We start from the raw sequence: 24,413 nt of genomic DNA, 5'->3' as shown, positions 1-24,413 counted from the left end.
AACATGTGACATGTGATCATCTTCTACAGGAGTTCTGTGGAACATGAGATCAAGCAGCTGCTTCCACATCCAGCAGGTTCACGTCCACATGATGGTCCATCAGGAGTCTCTGTGTCTCCTGATGGATGAAGTCCACTATTCTCTGTGGTTCATCTCCACCACAGTCAGCTGATCCGTGGTCACTGTAGAAGTATTGATTGTTGGACCTCTTGTGTTGGTTTAATAATGACTGTTGTCTCTCTGAAGTAAAGAAGAAAGTATCCTGAGATCACTACAGCACCACAAAGGTTTGGACTAAAGGACAAAGACACACTGGAGGCAGATGACCAGCATCTACACATCCAGGTGTTGACAGGTCGTGTCTTTCAGGAAAGAAGTGGGTTTATTCGAGTGCTGTTGCTCCAATAAGTGTCTGAAGTGAAGGATGAGATGTGCAGTGTGTTCTGTGTGTTACTGAGAGTCCCTGTGAGGACGCGTGGGTCCTCATCACCAGTCAGATAAAGTCACAGTTAAATAGTTAAAATAGGAAGAAATGAATCCACCACATCTGGTGAGCTACCAGCGACCACAAGCCGGACCGACACCGGAGCTGCTGCTCCTCTCCTCTCACTGACCCAACGCCAAAACCTCATCAGAGGGAAGCAGGGAGACCTTTTCTAGTCTCTGCAGTGGTGCTGTCAGTCTGTGAGGGACGAGGAGTGCTACTGAGGGTGGACGTTGTCCCACAGGAACCTTCCAGAGGACCATGGACGTGAAGGACGGTGTTTGTGTGAAGTAACTGTTTGTGACCCCAAAGACGTAAGTACGAGTAATGCTGAAAGTGGCAGCAAATGTCCCTGCGACAGATACCTCCTCCAGCAGGAACAACAACCTCTAGGATTGAAAAGGAAGAAGCTGATCAATGTCCAACGCGATGGAACAGCACATATGAAACGATCTGCGGCGCATCGGAGCAGCAAGCAGCTGTGTCTGCTGTCATCACAGAAGAAACTGTCAAGAATGGAGCTGGAAAAATGGAAAAGGTGAGCAGAGTGTATGAAATATGTACCGTGACAGCCTGGACAAATGCAAACGGTCCTAACAATAGGTAGAAGGACGGCCCCCATTTATTTACTTTGTGTCAATATTATTAACACATGGATAAATGCAAACCTGTCAATCTAATATCAACGCATATTATATTCACTTATTTTTTGCAGGTACAAGAGGTCCTTTAACCCCTTAAAGGGGCAACAGAAGCACTTTTAACTGACAAATGTCCAACTGCCTTTAAAACATGTTGTGAACAAGCCACCGCAGGCGAACCAGAACCAGATGAAGACATAGACCATCACAGATGTGGAGAAGCGGTATAGCGAGGAAAAGGATGCATTTAAGCTGCTTAACAAAGCCAGTTATCTGGATCCAGGCTTTCATGGCCTCATTCATTTAAAAGAGCAGCAGGTGGCTCTACTGGAGGAGATGAAACCAGTGAATGTGGCAGGCAGTGAACCCTGTGATCAGCAAGCCGCTGAGAAAACTGCTGTGGGGTGTCTCTTTGGAGACACGTCCTGCAGGGACAGCCCAGACCAGGACATCAATCTGCTGCTTCAAAAAGAGAGTCTCCAATAGCTGCTCAACTAGATCCTCTCATGTGGTGCAAAGCTTTGGGCTCTGGGAGATTCCCTCACGTCGCCCAGATGGAAAGAAATATCTCTCCATCCCCGGATCCGCAGTCCGCTCTGAACGCTGGAATATAGTCAATAAAAAGAGGTCAGCACTGGCCCCTTCAAATGTGGACGGCAAAGAGAGAGAGAGAGGACAAGGTCTTGGCCAATAGTTCATTTACTTATTTTTGTGTAGGTAATGTGTTGTTAAATATGTTTAAAAATAAATAAATGAACTATACATGTAGTTCTGTCTCGTATTCATTTGTCCTGTTATTGACGTGTCTAATGTGCAACCAGATATTCAAATATATGTGTTTTTTTTAAAGGGAATATTCGAAGGTCATTTTTAGTGGACATTGATTGTGGACAATAAGGACGCGACCATGAGAGTTTAATTCTAGTGTCAAACTAAGTCGTGTTACTGGGGACTTTTCCCAGAGTCCACGGGGCGTCACGGTCTAAATAACGCGTCAGTCATTATAAAATAAATGAAAGGTATTTTGCAGGCTGCTCTGTGGGAGCACGGTTGGAGTAGGTTTGGTTTAACCCAACAAGTGTGATGAAATAGTGGGTTTTGTTGGTTGTGGAGAGAAAAATGGATTGCTGATTGACTTTGGTTTGAGCATCTCGTCATTAGAGGTCCATTAGAACAATTACTGGTGTTTCTCCCGTTTGGCTGAAGAGTAAAGACAAACAAAAAGAATACGGAGCCGGAAAAGAAAAGTGTGAAAAACACTATTGAAGGAAAAAAAAAACACTACAAGGCCAACACACACACACACAAACAAAAACACACCCACACCCACATACACAGTGGAGAGATAAGGAAGGTGGAAGGTGTCCTCAGAGACTCTCTCATCCATTGTGGACCACGGTGTCCATCACAGATCTACTGACGCACAAATGGAGAAGAAGCGCGCAGCATATTTTGTCAGGGTCTTATTAACCAGACTCACAGTGTGAGGGAGAGAAAAGGTTTTCAGCTCGTTGGTCTGTGGCTTCAGCCTCTTCATACCTGAGAGTCTCCAGTCTCCAGTGAGGATCCTCCAGTCCAGCAGACAGCGGCTTCACTCCTGAGTCTCCTGGATGATTGTAGCTCAGGTCCAGCTCTCTCAGATGGGAGGGGTTGGAGCTCAGAGCTGACGCCAGAGAAGCACAGCCTTCCTCTGTGATCAGACAGCCTGACAGCCTGCAGACACACAGAATAAGACACATGTCACATGATCTGAGGGAGCTGTGAGAGCTGGAAGGTCACTGCAGTACTGAGATACTATCAGGTACAGAGGGGTCACATTAACATAGTTACTGGCTGATTTCTAGTCACAACTAAACACCCACTAATGTACATCAACACTCTGATAACATTACTACTAACTCTATGATTAGTCTCACATATTTCACTTTGAAACATTGTATTGAAAACGAATTCTACGTTTATTCTCTATGTTTATGGAAATATTTGATTGAAATCTTGCAAGCAGAAAGAATCTTATGAAGGTCAGAAATGTACCATGGATGTAAATAAACCACACGGATGGATGTAGACACTAAGTGGACTTTAATTGAATCCTGACCTGAGAGTCTCCAGTTCACAGTGTGGACTCTTCAGTCCAGCAGACAGCAGCTTCACTCCTGAATCCTGCAGGTGATTGTTACTCAGATCCAGCTCTCTCAGACTAGAGGACTGGGAGCTGAGAACTGAGGACAGAGCGTCACAGCTTCTCTCTGAGAGGTTACAGCCACTAAGTCTGAAGAGAGGGATGAAGATGAAGCAGTAAGTATGAAAGATGGCAGCATATTTAAGTTCTGATGTATGAATTTACTCTCTCTGTACTTACAGAACTTTGTTGGAGGCTTTGACCACTGGCAGCAGCCTCAGAAGAGCCTCTTCTGAAGCAGAGTATTTATTCAGGTCAAACACCTCCAGATCTTCTTCTGATGACAGTAAGATGAAGACCAGAGCTGACCACTGAGCAGGAGACAGTTTATCTGTAGAGAGACGTCCTGATCTAAGGGACTGTTGGATCTCCTCCACTAGAGAAGCATCATTCAGTTCATTCAGACAGTGGAACAGATTGATGCTTTTCTCTGGAGACACATTCTCACTGATCTTCTCCTTGATGTACTGGACTTTCTCCTGATTGGTCTGTAAGCGACTTCCTGTCTGTGTCAGCAGACCTCGTAGGAGAGTCTGATTGGTCTCCAGGGAAAGACCCAGGAGGAAGCGCAGGAACAAGTCCAGGTGTCCATTAGGACTCTGTAAAGCCTCGTCCACAGCACTCTGGTAGAGACGCTTTGGTTCAGGTTTGACTCTAAAGACTTTAGACACCAGGGAGGTTGTTTGTTGTTCTGACAGCAGATTGACACCAGAGCTGAAGAAGGTCAGATGGACATGAAGAGCAGCCAGAAACTCCTGAACACTCAGATGGACGAAGCAGAACACCTTGTCCTGGTACAGTCCTCTCTCCTCTCTGAAGATCTGAGTGAACACTCCTGAGTACACTGAGGCTGCTCTGATATCGATGCCACACCCTGTCAGGTCGGATTCATAGAAGATCAGGTTGCCTTTCTGCAGCTGATCAAAGGCCAGTTTTCCCAGAGACTCGATCATCTTCCTGCTCTCTGGACTCCAGTGTGGATCCGTCTCAGCTCCTCCATCGTACTTGACCTTCTTCACTTTAGTCTGAACCACCAGGAAGTGGATGTACATCTCAGTCAGGGACTTGGGCAGCTCTCCTCCCTCTCTGGTCTTCAACACCTCCTCCAGAACTGTAGCAGTGATCCAGCAGAAGACTGGGATGTGGCACATGATGTGGAGGCTTCGTGAGGTCTTGATGTGAGAGATGATCCTGCTGGCCTGCTCCTCATCTGTGAACCTCTTCCTAAAGTACTCTTCCTTCTGGGGGTCAGTGAACCCTCTGACCTCTGTCACCATGCCAACACACTCAGGAGGGATCTGATTGGCTGCTGCAGGTCGTGTGGTTATCCAGAGGCGAGCAGAGGGAAGCAGCTTCCCCCTGATGAGATTTGTGAGGAGCACATCCACTGAGGAGGTCTCTGTGACATCAGTCAGGATCTCATTGTTCTGGAAGTCCAGAGGAAGTCGACACTCATCCAAACCGTCAAAAATGAACACAACCTGGAACTCTTCAAACCTGCAGATTCCTGCTGCTCTGGTTTCACTGAAGAAGTGATGAACAAGTTCCACCAAGCTGAACTTCTTCTCTCTCAGGACATTCAGCTCTCTGAAGGTGAATGGAAATGTGAACTGTATGTCCTGCTGGTCTTTGTCTTCAGCCCAGTCCAGAGTGAACTTCTGTGTTAAGACTGTTTTCCCAATGCCAGCCACTCCCTTAGTCATCACTGTTCTGATTGGTTCATCTCCTCCAGCTGAGGCTTTGAGGAGGTCTTCTTGTCTGATGGTTGTTTCTGGTCTGGCTGGTCTTCTGGATGCTGTTTCAATCTGTCTGACCTCATGTTCTTCATTGACCTCTGCAGTCCCTCCCTCTGTGATGTAGAGCTCTGTGTAGATCTCATTCAGAAGGGTTGGGTTTCCTGCTTTAGCGATCCCCTCAAACACACACTGGAACTTCTTCTTCAGGTTGGATTTGAGTTCACGCTGACAAACTGCAGCAAGAAGTCCTGAATGAAGACAACAAAGAAGATCAATGAGTCAAATAATAGATTTCAACATGTCCTTTCCTCAGAGAATGACTATGAATATATTCTGTCCATCTCTGCAGACATTAGTGAAGGTCTCATGTATCAGCATGGTGAGTCTGTAGAGAAATCCTCTTACTGCTCTGCAGACGCTCAGCCAGCTCTTCCTGCTTCATTCTCCTCAGGAAGTGCACTGAGATCTTCACAAAGGCCTCTCTGCTCCTCCTCTGCTCTTCATCCAGCTCCTCCTCATCCTCCTTCTCTAAGCATTCTGGGTAATCTGAACTCACAACCTTCTGGATCTTCTTCAGCTCGTTCTTCACAAAAGTGAGGATGTTCTCCTCCAGCAGCTGGAACAGAACATTCTATGAATGACACCAACTAGAACATGGAAGCCACCATCAGGTCCATGTTGGACAGACGGACAATCCACTGGTCTACAAAGTGCAGCATGGAGATGATGGTGAACTGAGAGATGTTAAAGTAGTTGTTCATGTACACACCATGAAGATGGAGTCCAGGTGTGTTTGATGCTGCTGGGCAGACGGACCTGTGGGAACCTCTGAGCTCTCCTGGTCCTCTCTGTGGAGGAACATGAACCATCAGCTCACATGGTGTTTGGACCATCAACAACAATACAACATTAGTTAAAGATATTGGCTTCTGTCATGATTGATCATGATGGAAACCAGATGCTGAAGATTGTCGATGATGACGGACAGTTTATTAGTTGAGTGACAGTTAGTCATCAGTTTCATCTGGTTTTAGTTCTTACCAGTGCTGTAGTGGTAAAATTAGAGGTGGGTAAACTCTGAATTTTGTGATCATACAGACCTCGACGCGATGCGAAGCAACGCAACACAAAGCGTTGCGACTCTGTAAGGCTATCCTGGCTATATTGCATTATGTTATCAGTAAAAGTCATATACAATTAATGACAATGAATACATGTGTTAGTAGTTTGTAGTTTATTAAATTTAAGAAAACAGTAAAGAAAAGTATGTCAACACAACACAACAACACAATTGCAGATTAAGAACTATCTACTTATGGAGTCTCCTTTTTACAGTAGTGCCCAGAGGGCCTCCTTGTCCTCCACGTCAGGTCCACAACGTGTATCTGCCTTCTGGATCCCGATTGGTCGCTGCTGCAGCCGCAAGGCACTGGTTGGATGCTCACAGACCGTAATACAGCGCAGAAGAAAATGATTCAGACCACGGCGTTTATATGTTCCACAATAAGAAACGTAGTCTTAGCTGTTTTAAAATTACTAGTTTATTTCGGATTATTTTCGGATTATTCCAACGGAAGAATACAAGGCGCAGGGAACTTTGAGGTGCGTAATTGCTATTTCCAAATTCTAGAGGTGCGAAACAGCGTTTACGTGCATTTACCCTCCACTACTGTCACGGTGTGGTTCACTTCCTGTTGTATTTTGTAGTTTTCTGCCACTCGTGTCCCCGGGTAACTTCACTTCCTGCCTTGTCCCGTCATCACCTGTGATCGTCTAATAGTTTCCACCTGTGTCCAATCACCTGCACCTCCCTAGTGTGTTTAAGCCGTGTGTCTCTTGTGTCACTTGTCGCGTCATTGTCTTTCGCCACGCTTGTTCTTGTCTATCGTCATGGATGTCTGCAGTTTCTTGCCTGTGAGTTTTTCCCCTGGTTCCTGTGGTTTTTGGCCTTTTGACTAATAAAGTCTTTTGTTTTTTGGAGAAGTCTGTATTTGAGTCCTGCCTTCCACCCTGATTACCTGGACGTAAGATGTCCCTTCTGGCAGCGGAAGACTAACTTCATCTTTGGTCCCAGGGGCTATCAGCTCGCCTGCCTCGAGCTCTGGGATCTTTTAAATCCCAGGAGGAGCCCTGGCCAGAGGAAGCACAGACTTCCCGCTGGGCCGCCGCAGCGATCTCCCGTTCCCCGACTCTGTCCTCCGACCCCGACGCCCCCAGTCCCCGCTCCGAGACTCATGGCCCCGACGCCCCCAGTCCCCGCTCCGAGACTCAGGCTCCCTCCCTCCCATCCCATGGTCCTCTCCCACCCTCCCGTTGGTGATTTGAGGGCCGTCCTGGATCCGGCCCTTGAGGGGGGGGGCTATGGGTTGGGTTATGGGGGGGCTGAGCAGCTCCGTGTCCCCGAGCCGACGGCGACTGCGGAGGTGTTCCGTGTCCCCGAGCTGGAGCCGCCGTCGACTACTGCGGAGGTGTTCCGTGTCCCCGAGCTGGAGCCGCCGCCGACTACTGCGGACGTGTTCCGTGTCCCCGAGCTGGAGCCGCCGCCGACTACTGCGGACGTGTTCCGTGTCCCTGAGCTGGAGCCGCCGCTGACTACTGCGGAGGTGTTCCGTGTCCCCGAGCCGAGGACGACTGCGGACGTGTTCCATGTCCCTGAGCTGGAGCCGCCGCCGACTACTGCGGACGTGTTCCGTGTCCCCTTGCTGGAGCCGCCGCAGACTACCCGGAGGTTTCCCGTGTCCCCGAGCCGCCGGCGACCCCCCCGGAGGTTTCCCGTGTCCCCGAGCCGCCGCCGACTACCCCGGAGGTTTCCCATGTCCCCGAGCCTGCCATTCCAGAGACGTTCCGGAGCCGGACAAGTGACCGTCCGCCGGGCCGACCACCGGAGGCGCCCAGGCCGTGTGCCTGTCCGCCAGGCTGACCCCCAGCGGCTCCCCGGTCGTCTGGCCGCCCGCCGGGCCGCCCGCCAGAGGCTCCTCTGTCGTCGGGCCGCCCGCCCGCCAGAGTTTCCCGGGTGGTCCGACTAACGTCTCGGGTTTCCCTCCCTCCCACCCCTTGTCCGATCTCTAGTGTGAGCCATCTGGAATTCGGCCCTTGAGGGGGGGGTCACCCCTGACAACTACAGCCCTGGTTCTTACTGTGGGTCATAAAAACAACGTCTGCAGACCTCTGCATCTGGTACAAAGTCCTATGGAACTACTCCAAACCTCTTTAGTCCGTCCCTTGACCTCAAGAATTCTCCTTAGATCTTCTGAAACTAGTCTTTGGACCTTTTCACAGAGTCTACGGAAGATACTTGGTCCAAACCTCTGCATGGAGTCCAGAGACCACGTCAGCTGGTCCACAGAGCACTGAGTTTATTCATATCACATGTTCAGTCCCAGTCATCTGTCTCCAGAAACCTGCAGCTGTCTCCAGATGTGACCTCTGCTGATCCTGATGTGGAGGAACTAGCTCACATTGTGTTTACATCTGAGGATGTTTACGGTTAATGATTCACACATAAACTCACACAGACCAGTTAGATGATGGGTGTCTAACTCAAGGCCCGAGGGCCAAATCTGGTCTGCCGGGGGGTCCAGTGCAGCCCGCTGGATGACTTTACTATTGTGAGAATTAAAGAAAGCCACAAATTGCTTTTCTATAAAAGTAGCTGCTAGTCCTAATCAGTCCACTGGGGGTCGCACTCTGTGAGTGAGCGCATGTGTTAGACCAGGGGGACCAGGGGCCTCATTTATAAAAGCTTGCGTAGGATTTGCACCAGAAGTGGCGTACGGATGAAACGTAGGACGTGCGTACGCACAGAAACATTCAGACTTATAGAAACAGAAACAGAAACAGCACAGAAACAGAAAATTACGAATGATCTTCTACTTGCATCGGACCAAGGACTCATCTCTTTTCTTGTCTTGCTGAACCTCAGTGCCGCATTTGATACCATAGACCATTGTATCCTGTTGCAAAGACTAGAACATTTAATTGGTATCAAAGGAACTGCACTCAGCTGGTTCAAATCCTACCTATCGGACCGATCCCAGTTTGTGCTTGTAAACGGTGAATCCTCAAAGACCACCAATGTTGGTCACGGAGTCCCACAAGGTTCTGTACTTGGACCGATTTTATTTACCCTCTATATGCTTCCATTGGGCGATCTTATCCGGAAACACCGCATAAACTTCCATTGTTATGCAGACGATACTCAACTGTATCTGTCGATCAAGCCAGAAGAGACGGACCAGTTAGTTAGACTTCAAGAATGTCTTGGAGACATCAAAACTTGGATGACCGGCAACTTCTTGATGCTAAATTCAGAAAAAACGGAAGTCATCCTGATAGGCCCAGAGCGCCTTCGAAGCCAGCTGTCACGTGATACAGTTTTTATGGATGGAATTACTCTGGTACCCAGCAGCACCGTCAGGAATCTGGGAGTTCTCTTCGACCAGGATATGACCTTCAACTCGCATATAAAGACTTCAAGGACTGCCTATTTTCATCTACGTAACATATCAAAAATCAGGAACTTCCTGTCTCAAAGTGATGCAGAAAAATTAGTTCACGCGTTTGTCACTTCCAGACTGGACTACTGTAACTCTTTGTTATCAGGCTGCTCTTGTAAATCTCTTAAGCCTCTCCAGTTGATTCAGAATGCTGCAGCACGTGTATTAACAAGAACTAAGAAAAGGGATCATATCACTCCTGTATTAACTTCTCTGCACTGGCTCCCTGTTAAATCAAGAATAGATTTTAAGGTACTTCTCCTCACCTAAAAGGCACTTGCTGGTGAGGCACCGTTGTATCTTCAAGAGCTTGTAACACCTTATTGACCTACAAGGCAGCTGGGCTCCATAGATGCTGGGTTACTTGTTGTTCCTATGGTTTTAAAAAGTAGGCTGGGGGCCCGAGCCTTCAGTTATCAAGCTCCTCTTTTGTGGAACCAGGTTCCACTTTCAGTCCGGGGGGCAGATTCGGTCATCTCTTTTAAAGTAAAACTTAAAACGTTCCTCTTTGATTCTGCCTATAGTTAGGGCTGGCTCAGGTTAGTCCGGACCAGCCCTTAGTTAAGCTGCTATAGGCTTAGAATGCCGGGGGAATTCTTAGGACACACCAAGCTCCTCTCTCACGCTCTTGTTCTACCATAATTCAAGTTTTATTAATGCACATGACTAATTCAGCTTCTTTCCGGGAGTTTTTTTTTGTGCTTTCTCCCCTATCAGGTCTCCGTAGATCGTGGTTCCTTCGGGACCCTGGTCCTGACACCTACCGTGGCCCTGCTGACGCCTGCTGCTGCCATCATCACCATCATCATCTTTATTTTAGATATTAATCATATTACTTTACTCATAAACCGACATTACCCTCTCCTAAAGTCTCTGTGCTCTCCCTCCCCACAGGCTTCTGTGGATGGTGGTTCTATCTGATGGTGGTTCTATGTGATGGTGGTTGCCGCTGCAGTGGTCCTGCTGTGCGCCTGGCTTACTACTCACAGTTACATTTCTGTCATATAGTCTCATGTATTATACATTGTTCATTCTGTACACATGGCATCCATTGTAGTCTGTCCATCCCGGGAGTGGGATCCCTCCTCTGACGTTCTCCCTAAGGTTCCTTCCCTTTTTTCCCTCTTGTAAGGGTTTTTTCATTTTTTGGGGAGTTTTTCCTGTGCCGATGGTGGGTTTCGGGGCAGAGGATGTTGTATGTGTACAGACTAAAGCCCTCTGAGGAAAATTTGTAATTTGCGATTATGGGCTATACAAAATAAAATGACTTGACTTGACTAGACTTATAAAACGTCCTACGCAGTTTTCCCTTAATAAATCACAATCACTTCTAAATGCAGCGCAGCTTTTGCGGCTTCATGTCACGCCCACAGTTGCCCATATATAGTCTGTGGAACGCCCACAAATTAATATTCATCGATTGCGAAATCATGACAAACACTGAGAGGAAAACGAAGAAACGTAACTTCACTCAGTGTGAAGTGGAAATGATCATTGGGAGGTGGGAAGGAGAAGTAAGATGCTCTTTGGAGGACAGTGTGGACATCACTGATGCCAACAAGGCACCTGAGGGGCAAAAGGTTGCAGAGCAACGCTGCAGCCTCACGACCTTGGACCCAAATAAAGAAAAACTGGTCTGACATCAAAGTGGATGCAAAAAAGCATTTAGCGCGCCATCGCCAAGGTGTGTCTCCACGGGGGGGAAAGGGACACCGGAGCTGTCCCCTCCTGATGAGAGACAGGCAGCAGTGATTGGGGATCGGGGACAGGGTCTGGGCCAACATCGGCGTCAGGGGATCTAGGCACGTTTGGAAGCTGTGCCACATCATGTAGCACAGCACATGCAGCACGATGTTTCACACCTTTTCAGGAGTAAACAACAACCTTCCTCCAGTGCAGTCGAGGCAGCGCCATCTGCCCTTAAACAGGCCGATGGTGCGCTGCACTACAGCGCCAATCCTTCCATGTGCCACGTCTTCTAGGAGCGCAAGATCAGCCATCAGCGTCATCACGCATTGTGACGGCATCATGCCGTTTTATTACCGTCCATCTGATTGCATCTGACAAGCAACAGCTGTGTTTAGAGGATGAATTTAATAACATGCCGATATTATTGCAGAACATATTTCCCTTTTCTTTTTAAAAATGTGTTAATTTGTATTTCTGTTTGTTTTACGCTGCAGATCGATCAATCGGGTGTTCGTGCTATTTTTGAGAGGCAGTATTGGCATTTCTTTTACAACAGTCTAGTTTTACACACTTTCACACACGTTTGCGTGTTTCTTGCATTTGCCGACGGTTCTCATTTCACCCGTTTTTGTGCGTACGCGTGGGTCCGAGCTTGCGTGAAGGACATTTTTCTGTCAAGTTTGCTTTTTAGAAATACCAATTATTGCGTAGAGAGCGGCGTACGCCTTCTTTTGTGCGTACGCAACGTTTATAAATGAGGCCCCTGGTCCTTCACCAACGCAGTGATGGTAGATCACCTAACATTGAAGAAAGAACCACGTCAGGTCACCACGCATGCATCAGTGCAAGTCATGGAGTGAGGTAACGACCAAGAACGTCTGCAGTAACTTATTGTTGCTTGTTTCTTTACATTGGTTTCGTTTTGTCTCCCGGTCTGCAGCGCTGTTGTTCCCTTGGTTACCGCTGCTGCTCGTTGTTATTATTCGGGCGATCGCCATGACTTGGATTGAAGCGTTTATGACAAGTAGCTTGCGAGCTGATAAAGTGTGGGCTCCCCTGTGTTAGACCTTTTAGACCACAGCGTTCCTCCAGGCAGCAGCGCCCGCTTGGAAATGACGGCCCCCCGTCGACCGGACCATCGCCTAAGATTTTACTGGTCCGGCCCACTTGAGATCAAAGTGGACAGTATCTGACCCAAACCTAAGATGAGTTTGACACCCTGGAGTTAGATGAAGATAATGAGTTCTGTCATGATGGATCGTCATGGAAACAACACGTTAAACAATGAACAAACATTTATGTAATTCATGACTGAGGATCAGAACAGTTCTTCATCTGTTTAAGAACTTACTCTGGGTCATAAGAACGACGTCCATCTTTGAAGTGAATCCATCGATCAATAGACTGATCACTCTTCATGGACACACATCTGGGTTCAGGAGACTTTCCTCTCTGCTGATGTGAACTGAAAGAAACACTGAGATTACATCATCACATCATCATCTAATCATGAAGCATCAGCTCACATGGTGTCCGTCCTCACAGAGACCAAAACAAGGCAAAGGTCCATGACGTGAGGTCTGGATGTGGACCACATGACTCCCTGTAGTGGTTTAGGTCTACTGGTCCTGCTGGTCCCACTGAGAATCAACAGCTCAGTCTTTCAGCTCACTGTTTTCTTCACCAGTCAGTTTGGTTTAGTCCCAACAGGTCTCACCAAGTCCTCCATGGAGCTCTCCCTCCCTCACTGGACACTGCTGAAGGGCCCTGGAGCAAGAAACCCAGAACCTCCACCAGAGAGTCTGGTAGAAACACCTCATCATCAGCCTGAGACCCTCACCTTGCATCAACAGAGGGACCAACATCTTTGAAGTTTCGAGGAGGATTCATAGACCGGTTACTCTTCATGGACACACAGCTGGGTCCAGGTCCAGGTCCAGGTCTCTGATGGATCCTGGTCACACATGTAGAAGCAGAGTCAGTGAGTCAGAGACGTTGGGACATGGAGACGAGTGGAGGACAGTTGGAGATGGTCCTCTCACCTCTGAGCTTTGGTCTGGCTGTCATGTTCCCCACACAGAGGGGCTTCAGAGGGAGGGACTCCGTCCTCTGGGTCCTCAGCCTGATTCATAGCAGAGTCCACACCTTCACACCTTCACACCAACCTGCTGGGAGAGCTCACACGTTATTATCTTCATCAGGACAAACACACAGAGCTCATTCACCTCAACACTAAAACTCTCATGGGACACTTTGTGTTGTTGTCTTGAGACAACGTGTCAAGAGACGTCATTTTAAATTCTCATCCTATAAATGTCGTGTTTCTTTTAAGCGCTTTCCTTTGGCAGGAGGCAGCGGTCCATCAGGACGTTATTTATGTTAAATCACTATATAGGCCACTAAAACTCAGCATGCAGAATGACAACACGAGATATGTTTAGTTTTATAATATCAATATTATAAGTAAGTATAAGTGGAAGGGAACCAAAAGTGTGGTGCAAAGATCAGCCCTGTAAAACCAAACAAAAGGTTGTTATTATATATATATATATATATATATACAATATACTTGTATATATATACATATATATATATATATATACAAGTATATTGTATATATATAATAACAACAATATATATATAACATATAATATATCTAATATATAACAATATATACAAGTGTATATATATACTAGTATATATACTTGTATATACTTGTATATATATATATATATATATATATATATATATATATACGGTCACACAGAGTTTAACAACGTCTCACTAAGCAGCTATTAAACCAGGAAGTGTGAATGTGTGAATATATTTCCAACTTAAGCGAAGTGTAAACGTCGTACGTTCGATACCCGCTCACTCCTCTCTCATAACAAACAGGGACGTCCGACTTTTAGCGGAGTCTAAATTATCTTCCGTATTTCCGAGTCCGAAATAAATCGAACTTCAAGGGAGATAAAATACGTTCCGGGTGGTATTTATTACGTAGTTATCGTGATTAGTAACGATTGAAAAGTTCTTCTCTCTTTATTGAACCAGTATTGGCAATTTCTCAACGTGGAGAGACGCTGCAGAATCGGCGGCGGCTTTGCGCATGCGCGCGTTGATTTCAGCCTGCACGTGACGTGTGTCTCCTCTGACTGCAGCTGGACTGCTGCGAGCCGCCAGGTTCCTGCTTCAGTGACGTCACGCCACGTCAGACACCACAGAAGTCTCCAATAAAACCAGATGCAGTATGAGGGGGAGTGACCGGTGGAGTGTTATAGTCAGGCAGTGGGGGACCGGCTCTGTTGATGAGCCCGACTGCCGACGGGAAGAAACTGTTCGTGTGGCGGGAGGTCGTAGTCCTGATGGACCTCAGCCTCCTGCCAGATGGAAGGGGCACAAACAGTTTATGTCCGGGGTGGGAGGGGTCGGCCGCGATCTTTTTAGCTCGCTTCAGAGACCTGGAAGCGAACAAGTCCTGCAGGGACGGCAGATTGCAGCCGATCAGCCTCTCTGCAGAGTGGAGGACACGCTGCAGCCTGCCCTTGTCCTTGGCTGTGGCTGCAGCGTACCAGACGCTGATGGAGGAGCAGAGGATGGACTCGATGATGGCCATGTAGAAGTGGACCATCATCGTCTTTGGCAGGTTGAGTTTCTTCAGCTGCCTCAGGAAGAACAACCTCTGCTGAGCCTTCTTGGTGATGGAGCTGATGTTCAGCTCCCACTTGAGGTCCTGGGTGATGATGGAGCCCAGGAAACGGAAGGAATCCACAATAGTGACGGGGGAGTCACACAGGGTGATGGGGGAGGGTGGGGCTCTGTTCCTCATGAAATCCACAACATTACATTACGCTTTTATCCAAAGCGACGTACAATAACCATCTCACAACCATCTCCACTGTCTTTAGAGCGTTGAGCTCCAGGTTGTTCTGGCTGCACCACGACACCAGATGGTCAGACTCCCACCTGTAGGCGGACTCGTCCCCACCAGAGATTAGTCCAATGAGGGTGGTGTCATCCGCAAACTTCAGGAGCTTGACGGACTGGTGGCTGGAGGTGCATCTGTTGGTGTACAGGGAGAAGAGCAGAGGGGAGAGAACACAGCCTTGGGGGGAACCGGTGCTGATGGTCCGAGAGGCTGAGACATGTTTCCCCAGCTTCACGTGCTGCTTCCTGTCAGACAGGAAGTCTGTGATCCACTTGCGGGTGGAGTCAGGCACGTGCAGCTGGGAGAGTTTGTCCTGCAGCAGAGACGGGATGATAGTGTTGAAAGCAGAGCTGAAGCCCACAAACAGGATCCTGGCGTAGGTTCCTGTGGAGTCCAGATGCTGGAGGATGTAGTGGAGGGCCATGTTGAAAGCATCGTCTACAGACCTGTTGGCTCTGTAGGCGAACTGCAGGGGGTCCAGGAGGGGGTCGGTGAGGGACTTCAGGTGGGTCAGGACTAGCCGTTCAAAAGATCTTCATGACTACAGAGGTCAGGGCGACGGGCCTGTAGTCATTGAGTCCTGTGATCCTGGGCTTCTTGGAGACAGGGATGATGGTGGAGGCCTTGAAGCAGGCTGGTACGTGGCATGTCTCCAGGGAGGTGTTGAAGATGTCAGTGAACACCGGAGACAGCTGGTCAGCACAATGCTTCAGGGAGTGAGGGGAAACGGAGTCCGGACCGGCTGCCTTACGGGGATTTAGTCTTCTAAAGAGCCGGTTAACGTCTCTCTCCAGAATAGAGAGGGTCGTTGCTGGTGGGGGAGGGGAAGGTGATATAGTTGAAGAGGCGTGAGCACCTGATGGGCTGGGGGAGGGAGGGGAGGGGGACTGCAGCAGGTTGGTGGAGCTGTGGGGGATGGGATCAGGACATTGTCTTTCAAATCTGCAGTAGAACTCGTTGAGCTCGTCTGCCAGGCGGAGGTCATTCATGGAGTGGGGGGTTTTTGGCTTGTAGTTGGTGAGGTGTTTGAGGCCTCTCCAGACCGAAGCAGAGTCACTTGCTGAGAACTGTTGTTGGAGTTTCTCAGAGTACAGTCGTTTAGCGTCAGTAACAGTCCTCACAGACCCCAGATCAGACTGAGCTCCTCTTCTTCATCACAGCGTCATCATTCAGACTAACAGCAGCTTCTCTCTGCCTGCTCACACAGGCGCCATCTTGTTTCCCAGCTTTAAACAATCACACCTTCACAACCATCAATGACGTCATTCAACCAATCACAGCTGCACTTACTGAGCTTGTAGACATGAACTTCCTCAGTGAGCAGCTCTCTTCTGTCCTCAGCAGGTCCGTGTAGAAAAGGAGCTCCGTGCTTCACTTCAGCTTCCATCAGACGGAGTGAAGTGACTTCTTATCAGCTTCTTATCTTTTATCACAGCGGGTGGGTCCTCACGTCAAGTCCAAAGTCTGACTGGTTGACTGAGTCTCAGTCTGAGCTGTTAACAGGGTCAAAGGTTCTCGTCCACACCTTCACACCTTCATCACATTACATGTCAATTAGCTGATGCTAATAAGACGCTTGACAACTTGCTGTAGATAAGAACCATTATGAGTCCAATGTAAGTGCTACAGTTAGTTAGTGTGTTAGTGGAGGTAGAGTCTGAAGAGGTGTGTCTTTAGTCTGAAGATGTGAAGGCTCTCTGTGGTCCTGATGTCTTCAGAGACCTCCTTCCACCATTTAACGGGGTTGTTAAATGGTGTCGCCGTGGCGCAGGGGCTAGAGAAGGTGTGCTGGGAAGCACAAGGTTGGTGGTTTGAGTCCAGGCTGCCCCATGTTCCATGTCGAAGTGTCCCTGAGCAAGACACCTAACCCCTAATTGCTCCCCAGGCAAAATGTGAAAAAGCCATGGGTTTAAAGTGTAATGTAAGTCGTTTTGGATAAAAGCGTCTGCTAAATGACCTGTAATGTAATGTAATTTAGGAGCAGGACAGCAAAGAGTGGTGGAAGATTTTGCACAGACAATCGTTAAGTAAGAAACAAAGGCTCTGAGTCAAGTATGTCTTTTCTTCGTTTATTTCCTTGCAAGGGAAAAAGGGTCACAACAGCCACGTGGTCAGTAGACTGTCAAGAACCTCCTTCTGCCCCCAACACATCGAGGCAGTTCTTATACCTAAGTTTAGATATCGGTGGCGTCAACAGAAACCTTTGACCATCTTGTCGAGTCTCTACAGCCAGGGTACTGGGAACATCTTGTCCATGTGAGACACGTCAGCTCTTTGACCGTGTCCTTGCTCTCCCAACATGCTAAAACAAAGGTGGTCATAGACATAACAAACACTTTGTTCCATCTCTACAGCTATGATGCTGGAAACATCTAATCCAAGAGGGAGACATCAGTTCTTACGTCAGGGCCTTTGTGATCTAACCACTTGCAACTAATAAACTGGTTATACAAATGAAGCATTTAAAAGGGTCACATATCATTTTCCCATTGCATTAGTGAGGTGTTTGAGGCCTCTCCAGACCGAAGCAGAGTCACTTGCTGAGAACTGTTGTTGGAGTTTCTCAGAGTACAGTCGTTTAGCGTCTCTCACCGCCTTGCTAAACTTGTTTTTTGCCTCTGTGTACAAGTCTTTGTCCCCGCTCCTAAATGCCTGATCCTTCTGCAGGCGTAGTGTTCTGAGCTCCGCTGTGAACCAGGGTTTGTCGTTGTTGTAACTCACCCTGGTGCATGATGGTACACAGCTGTCCTCACAGAAGCCGATGTAGGAAGTTACAGCCTCTGTGAACTCATCCAGACTGTCAGTAGCAGTCCTGAAAACATCCCAGTCTGTGCAGTCAAAGCACGCCCGAAGATCCTCCAGCTCCTCACTGGTCCACTTCTTGAATTCCCTCACCACAGGTTTGCAGAGCTTTAGTTTCTGCCTGTATGCAGGAATCAGATGGACCATGACGTGGTCAGAGTGTCCCAGTGCAGCACGAGGGACGGCGTGATGAGCCCTGCTTACTGTGGTGTAACAGTGATCCAGCGTGTTCTCCTCTCTGGTGGGGCATTTAATAAACTGTCTGTATTTAGGAAGTTCATGGGTGAGATTTCCTTTGTTAAAGTCCCCGAGGACAATAACTAAAGAGTCCGGGTTGGTCCGCTCCACACGCCGTATCTGGTCGGCGAGTGTCCGCTGAGCCTCGTGCACGTTGCCCGCCGGCGGCATGTAAACACCGACCAGGATGAATGAAGCGAACTCACGGGGGGAATAAAAGGGTTTGCAGTGGATGAAGAAAGTTTCCAGATCAGGAGAACAGTGTTGTAGGATCACCGTTACGTCGTTGCATTCTGGATCACACTCACTGTTTGAGTTCCTTTGCTCTCAGTGAGGAGGAACAAGCAGTTTATCACATGCAGAGCGGAGAGTGCGGGTCGGGATGTCGGGTTGGACCAGGTCCTGGATGTAAGCTGGACCCCATCCATTCACAGCACGGTACGTGAGCACCATGTTTAGAGGACTTAGGAAGGTTAAAGAGCAGTGGAGCTGCTGCATTGTGGATGAGCTGCAGAGGTGGAATGGTGGTAGCAGGAGACCTGCAGGAGAGAGTTACAGTAGTCAGACTGACGACGCTTCATGAATGAGACCAATGAATAAAATGCATTTAGTGTCCACCAGGATACAGCCCTGATTCTGACACTATGTGATCAATAAAGACATGAGAATAGTGTGACACCGCTGTCATGTTGACACTAATCAATAGAATAACACCAATGCACAGCTATGATCGTGTTCAATTCAATGATGAAAACCCCAGAGACATTGAACGCACCATCCAGTGTGATACCTCATTGCACCACGATGCTCCTCTTAATGTAGTGATGAAGTGGTGATCCAGAGGTTCTACAGAGGACTTCACCTCCTTCAGAGACTCATTTATTACATGTAGTGATAAAAACATCTGATCTTTTTATGGAGGTAAAAAGACGGAAGAGAAGCAGAGTTGTTGTTTGACACTAAACTCAAATCTCACTTTTAAACCTTCAAACGAGCTCAGAGAGGATTTCCTCCTCCGGTTCCCCAGAGTCTCGCAGCTTCCTCCTGCATCGTCTTCCTCCTGAGACATCAGAGACCACTTCCTGTCCTAGTTTGACCTTCAGTGCTGTTTGTTCGTCCTTTTGTGTGATTGTTGAAATGGCAAAAATGTGTTTTTGATGCTTTGTGTTTGCAGAGGGCTTGTTCACATGTGACCATGACGTTCTCAGGAGAAGACAACCCTGTAGGTCCCAAGTCCGTCTCCTACGCAGTCAATCAATCCATCAATCAATCCATCAATCAATCAATCCATCAATCATTCAATCAATCAATCAATCAATCAATCAATCCATCAATCAATCAATCGATCCATCCATCTCAATCTGTTGGTTTATAGCTGCTTTTAGCTGCTTGGACAATAAGAGCCTTGTGAATACGTCCATTTATTTTACTACATTAAACAATAGAATGATTTCATTCAGGAAACCTTTAGTTTTTGCAGCCGCTGAGATCTCATGAAGAAACGTCACATTTCTTCCTGCGTTTTTACAGATGTTGATATTTCTGCGCTGCACACTGATGATGTCATAGTGACGTTTATTTAATCCATCACAAGCTCGTCCTCTTCTTCTTCTCCTCTTCTTCTTCTTAAGCGTCTTTGGGTACCAAGAAAAGTGCTATAAAAAGTAAAGTATTATTATTTCTCATGAACTTTGCTGCCTGATCATTTGATGATCAAAGTAATCAATCACACGCGTCCTGATTAACAGCACAAACTAATCGATTACCGGCAGAAAGGACTCTTGTTCTAATGACTTGGGACTTGTACGTAACGTATATTAATAATCTTTATTCAGATACGAATATCAGCTTTAGGTCACATTGTTAAAACTGTTTCCCCCCCAGGACCAAACATGAGGACGCTTTCACCAACAGCACCTTCATTTTATTGTTTTAGTACCAAATGTTCATTGTGTGAAGTGAGGAATAATGGAAGAATGAAGCAGATCTTTTCTCCAGCTCTCTGATACATGGAGCATATGTCTTAGTTTCTTAGTTAAATATTATATAAGTGATGCATGAAAGGAAAAGGGTGAGAACGTGAACGTTTGAAGCTGTGAAGATTATCTGATGAATAAAACCTGTAAGATTGTGTCACGTTCCAATTAATGAGAAGCAGCCAATCGTGACGCAGCAAAGTCCCAGCTAGAGGAGGACACGCAAACCCGTGAAGCGTTCCTCATTGTCTTTAGTTATTAATTATGATTTTCTATGGTTATTAAACCATTAAAGACGTTGTGACTTGTGGTGAAACGGCGCCACCGCGGCCGCTGTCGGTACTGCAGCAGCAGAGCGGCGTCTCCCTGTGAGTTAAAGTCTTTATTAAACCTGTCCAACCTCAACGGACACCACTGTCCTCTGAATAATAAACACGTCTGTCCTCATCCCTTCATAATGAGAGTCTCTGTCCTCTCCACCAGACCTCCTTGTAGAAACATCTCGTTTTAGCAGAGTCACTAGAACACAACACACTGAACTAAACCAGAGACGTGTGTGGGACAACGTCCTGTAAGAGGACAACGAGGGAACTCGTGCTGATGTCCAGCAAGGGGACGTTGTCCCTCCAGATGTTAGCCCATCGTGTCCAGAGGCGCTGACGTTCTCAGTGAACTACAAGCAGGAAGTGAACTAATCCCACATGTGCTGCTGCTCGATGACTGAACCCGTTGTTGTGAACAAGAAGAGGCTCTTTAGTCACCAAAGAACAACAGTTACTTCATTATCGTGGCTCCACTGACCTGTGATTGACAGGTGACATCACGTCACTACCTGAGTTAAGACAATGACGTCACTACAAGGCTCACCGCTACCTGAGCTTCTCTGCATGGCCTCAGCGCGCTGCATCGCGCCGCCTTCATTCACGTGTCATTCAACATGACTGACAGCTGTATGAACAGCAGCTGAGGGGCGTGGAGACGTTCCTGCAGCAGGAAGAACGGAGAGAACTCAGAGCACCAGTAAAGGTCTTCAGGGAGCCCCGGTGGTGGAGCTCAGTGGTTCCATTAGCGCCTCGGTCCAGGGGAAGCTTCAGGAGAACGGCTGGTCATGGACGGGTAATAAGCAGCAACAGAAACATACGAGAAGACTGTCCACAGCTGCATCATGAGGGACCTCTGTCCTCGTGTCCCCTGTTGACTGGACGACGTGGAAGCAGCTGAAGGTCCTGATCTCCACGCTGCTCGTATTAACCTCCCAACGTGGGGCCCTTTCTCAACGATGGGACGCAGAGGACGGACTTGCGTTCTGGGGAGAACAGACTCGGGGGTCCTGACTCACGGGGACAACAGAGGACGCTCATTTCATGGGACAGCAGCTGCCTCGATGACGTCAGCTGCTCTGAAACATTTGAATACGCTTCTTGACTGTCGGGTGTTTAACTATCACGCTTTTGTTTGCTTCTCATTTCAAATAGAAACGCTGTGTGTGACGGAGCAGCAGAGGAAACTAATTCACAGTAAATATAAATATCAGACATGAAAGTGTCTCAATGGAGCAGATCAGAGTTGTTGGAGCCTCGAGGGGCGAAGAGCAAAGAGGAAAAGGGCGGCGTTGACCCTGAACACCCGTCCACAGCAGCACAGAGAGAACGGCCCCCCCTCACCCACTGAGGGACACCGTGCACATCAGGAGCCCAACGACACGACCAACGTCCAACAAACAGGCGTTTAAAAAGGGCGGCAGTGCTACTTTCTGCACGGACGCTTCAGCTTCACCATTGGTGAGATGCTCTGTGTTTCAGTGTGTGTGTGTTACTCAGCTTCATTGTGTTCTATTTGTAGCCGTTTACCTGCTTCATCTTCCTCCGTCTGGATGTAGCGTGTCCTTCAAGACAAACACACAAAGTGAAACTATGTCTTTGTGATGACGGCTTTAAAGCAACATTTAGTGACTTCAATGAAACGTCTCACTGTCTCTTGACTGTAGAACACGAGACATAATCTACACGTCCACAAGGAGACACGTCCTGGCTCGACTGCTTTCTGTCCCAACATGTTTTACTGCTCATCAGTAGCTGAAACATGCCTCTGAAACAGCTCATAGGATGTTTAGATCAGACGGTTTGATTGTCAACGTGTCACTGGCAGTGATTGACAGCTGTGTTGGAGACTCCAGGCTCTGATTGGTGGCTTTCCTTTGGGCGCAGTGAAACGTGCCAAAGGCCATTAGGAGCACTAAGCGCAGGCCGAGCATCCTGATCAGCATCACTTTGGCCTTGTGGACAAGTCGTCTTTTCCTCCTGCAGGAAATCCATATGGAGTGTGTTGGAATGAGTGCGAGCTCCAGTTTTGACAGGAGACGCTCCAACGTTTGAGGCCGGAGGACATGCTGTGGAGAACAATGATGTCCACTTTAGGAAAAAGATATTCATTGACTGCTGTAAAACGTCTCTCTAGCGTGTTGTGGGGGATATTAGCTTATAAAAACAACAACATGTGAAGATAGTTCTTTCAATCTTGTGTCAAATCAAAACTGAATCATTTTGACTGCAAACCCTTGATGCTGCTTCTAATATTACATGTATTTGTAAAGAAAGTTTAATTCAGTAGATATTTAGCTAACTTTTAAATATTTTCCAATGATGAGTTTATTCAGTTATGACATCATAGCATTATTATTATTATTATCTCATCAGAACTTTGATTGGACTCTGCAGTGTTTTTTAAAGGTTGTTAACAGAAAACGCTGATACCAGCTATCTAATGGCAGCTAATGTGCTACTCAGCTAACGGTGATTTACAGCAATGACTCATAGTGAAAGTAAAACGGAAGTGACATAGATCTCACGTGAGGGGTTTCCACAGCCATTTGTGGAGTAGACAGAGAGGGACATTGTCTGTCTTCATGTACCACTTGCACACCTCAGGTACCGTTAATCCGATCCGTTCATCCTGCTCCATCAGTTCTGGGGATTCACAACGGTCAACAGGGACGAAATCCAGCCAATCCAAGGACGAAAAGTGGAACCAATCAGACGTGGAGATGCCGGTGACTGGCTCCGCCCCCTTGCTGTCAATAACAACACCTTCGAGCGCGAGCAGAGATTAACCTCGCGAGCGACGAAGTTCACGTCCACGATGTTTGATTCACGCGCATCAACCGGATTTGCCGCCAAACTCTTTGTCTTGTAGCTCTGGTTTTGCTGAAGCATCAACCAGAAGAGAAAAGGGGCGTGTCTAGAGGAAGCAGGTGAGGAGGCGTGGCCGTTCATCCTGCTCCATTCCTACACAGCTGATCCACATTCCATGATCCACCCCTGCAGTATTTAGAGCCGGGCTGTTCACCTCTCCAGTGGCACCTTGTTAATACTCCTACGTGGTAACGTGGCTCAGTAGCTCTGCTCGTGTTGTCCAGCAAACTCCTGTTCTGTAGTTCTTTCTGTGTGACTTCAGTTCCTCTGTGCACATTCTGCTGTTTACTAGTGACGGCCAGATGAAGCCAGATGAAGCTTTATGAAGCTTTATGAAGCAGTGAAGCTTTATGAAGCTTTATGAAGCAGTGAAGCTTTAAGAAGCTTTATGAAGCAGTGAAGCTTTCCAGCCAATCGTATCGTAAAAAGGTTCATTCATTCAATGCATCTCAAACTCTATGATGACGTCTGCTGTTGAAAACTTGTAGTGCAAATGTATCGAACAGCCCACCAGTATATTTTGGCCCAATCTCTGATTATGAAAAGTTGAACCAATAAATCATCTAATAAACACATGGATTCCTATATGAATAAAACTATTGTTTTCAGGTTTGACTTGTGTCCTTGTTTGTGTATTTCAATTCTCTGTACATTAACAAGAAGTGGAACACACACTTATCTATGTCTTTCTGCACCTTTGTGCATCATATACATACTAATATATACAAACAATATATATATATATATATATATACAAAGCTTTACCCGAAGTACAGGAAGCACAAGACCCACCAGAGAGTCACCAAATAGCGCTTAACTACTACCGGACTAGGAGAACACCAAAATAGCCGAGGCTACAATTAGCGTAAACAAAACGCTAATCCTCTTCTCGCCTCCTCTGATTGTGCTTCCTTTCCTCTTGGTCTTTCCTCATTGCTCGAGTCACGCTGACACGCTGCTCGGAGCTTTCGGGCCTTTCGTATCGGGCGAGCAATGGCGCTCTGACGCCGGTGTCAAGTCTCTGACGGCGTCGGACCCTCTTCTTTGGGAT

General features: G+C 47.4%; 1 protein-coding gene across 2 annotated transcripts in view; it reads right to left on the bottom strand.

Moving 5' to 3' along the window:
- LOC144390250 (protein NLRC3-like) overlaps positions 1-24,413 on the bottom strand; it is a 55,778-nt gene that overhangs the window by 1,745 nt on the left and 29,620 nt on the right. The window contains exons 4-9 of one of the 2 annotated variants that reach the window (XM_078096709.1): positions 12,580-12,693; positions 5,813-5,891; positions 5,449-5,659; positions 3,488-5,291; positions 3,224-3,397; positions 2,665-2,838 (exon numbers count right to left, since the gene is read on the bottom strand). In XM_078096709.1, the coding sequence (XP_077952835.1) occupies positions 2,665-2,838; positions 3,224-3,397; positions 3,488-5,291; positions 5,449-5,659; positions 5,813-5,891; positions 12,580-12,693 (2,556 nt within the window). The remainder of the gene's footprint in view (positions 1-2,664; positions 2,839-3,223; positions 3,398-3,487; positions 5,292-5,448; positions 5,660-5,812; positions 5,892-12,579; positions 12,694-24,413) is intronic. The other variant, XM_078096710.1, reaches the window with a different exon arrangement.

This window comes from Gasterosteus aculeatus, chromosome 21 (genome assembly GCF_964276395.1).
Source record: "Gasterosteus aculeatus chromosome 21, fGasAcu3.hap1.1, whole genome shotgun sequence".
NCBI lineage: Eukaryota > Metazoa > Chordata > Actinopteri > Perciformes > Gasterosteidae > Gasterosteus > Gasterosteus aculeatus.
The sequence above is the reverse complement of the archived record's forward strand: the minus strand, read 5'-3'. Positions and strand labels throughout refer to the sequence as shown.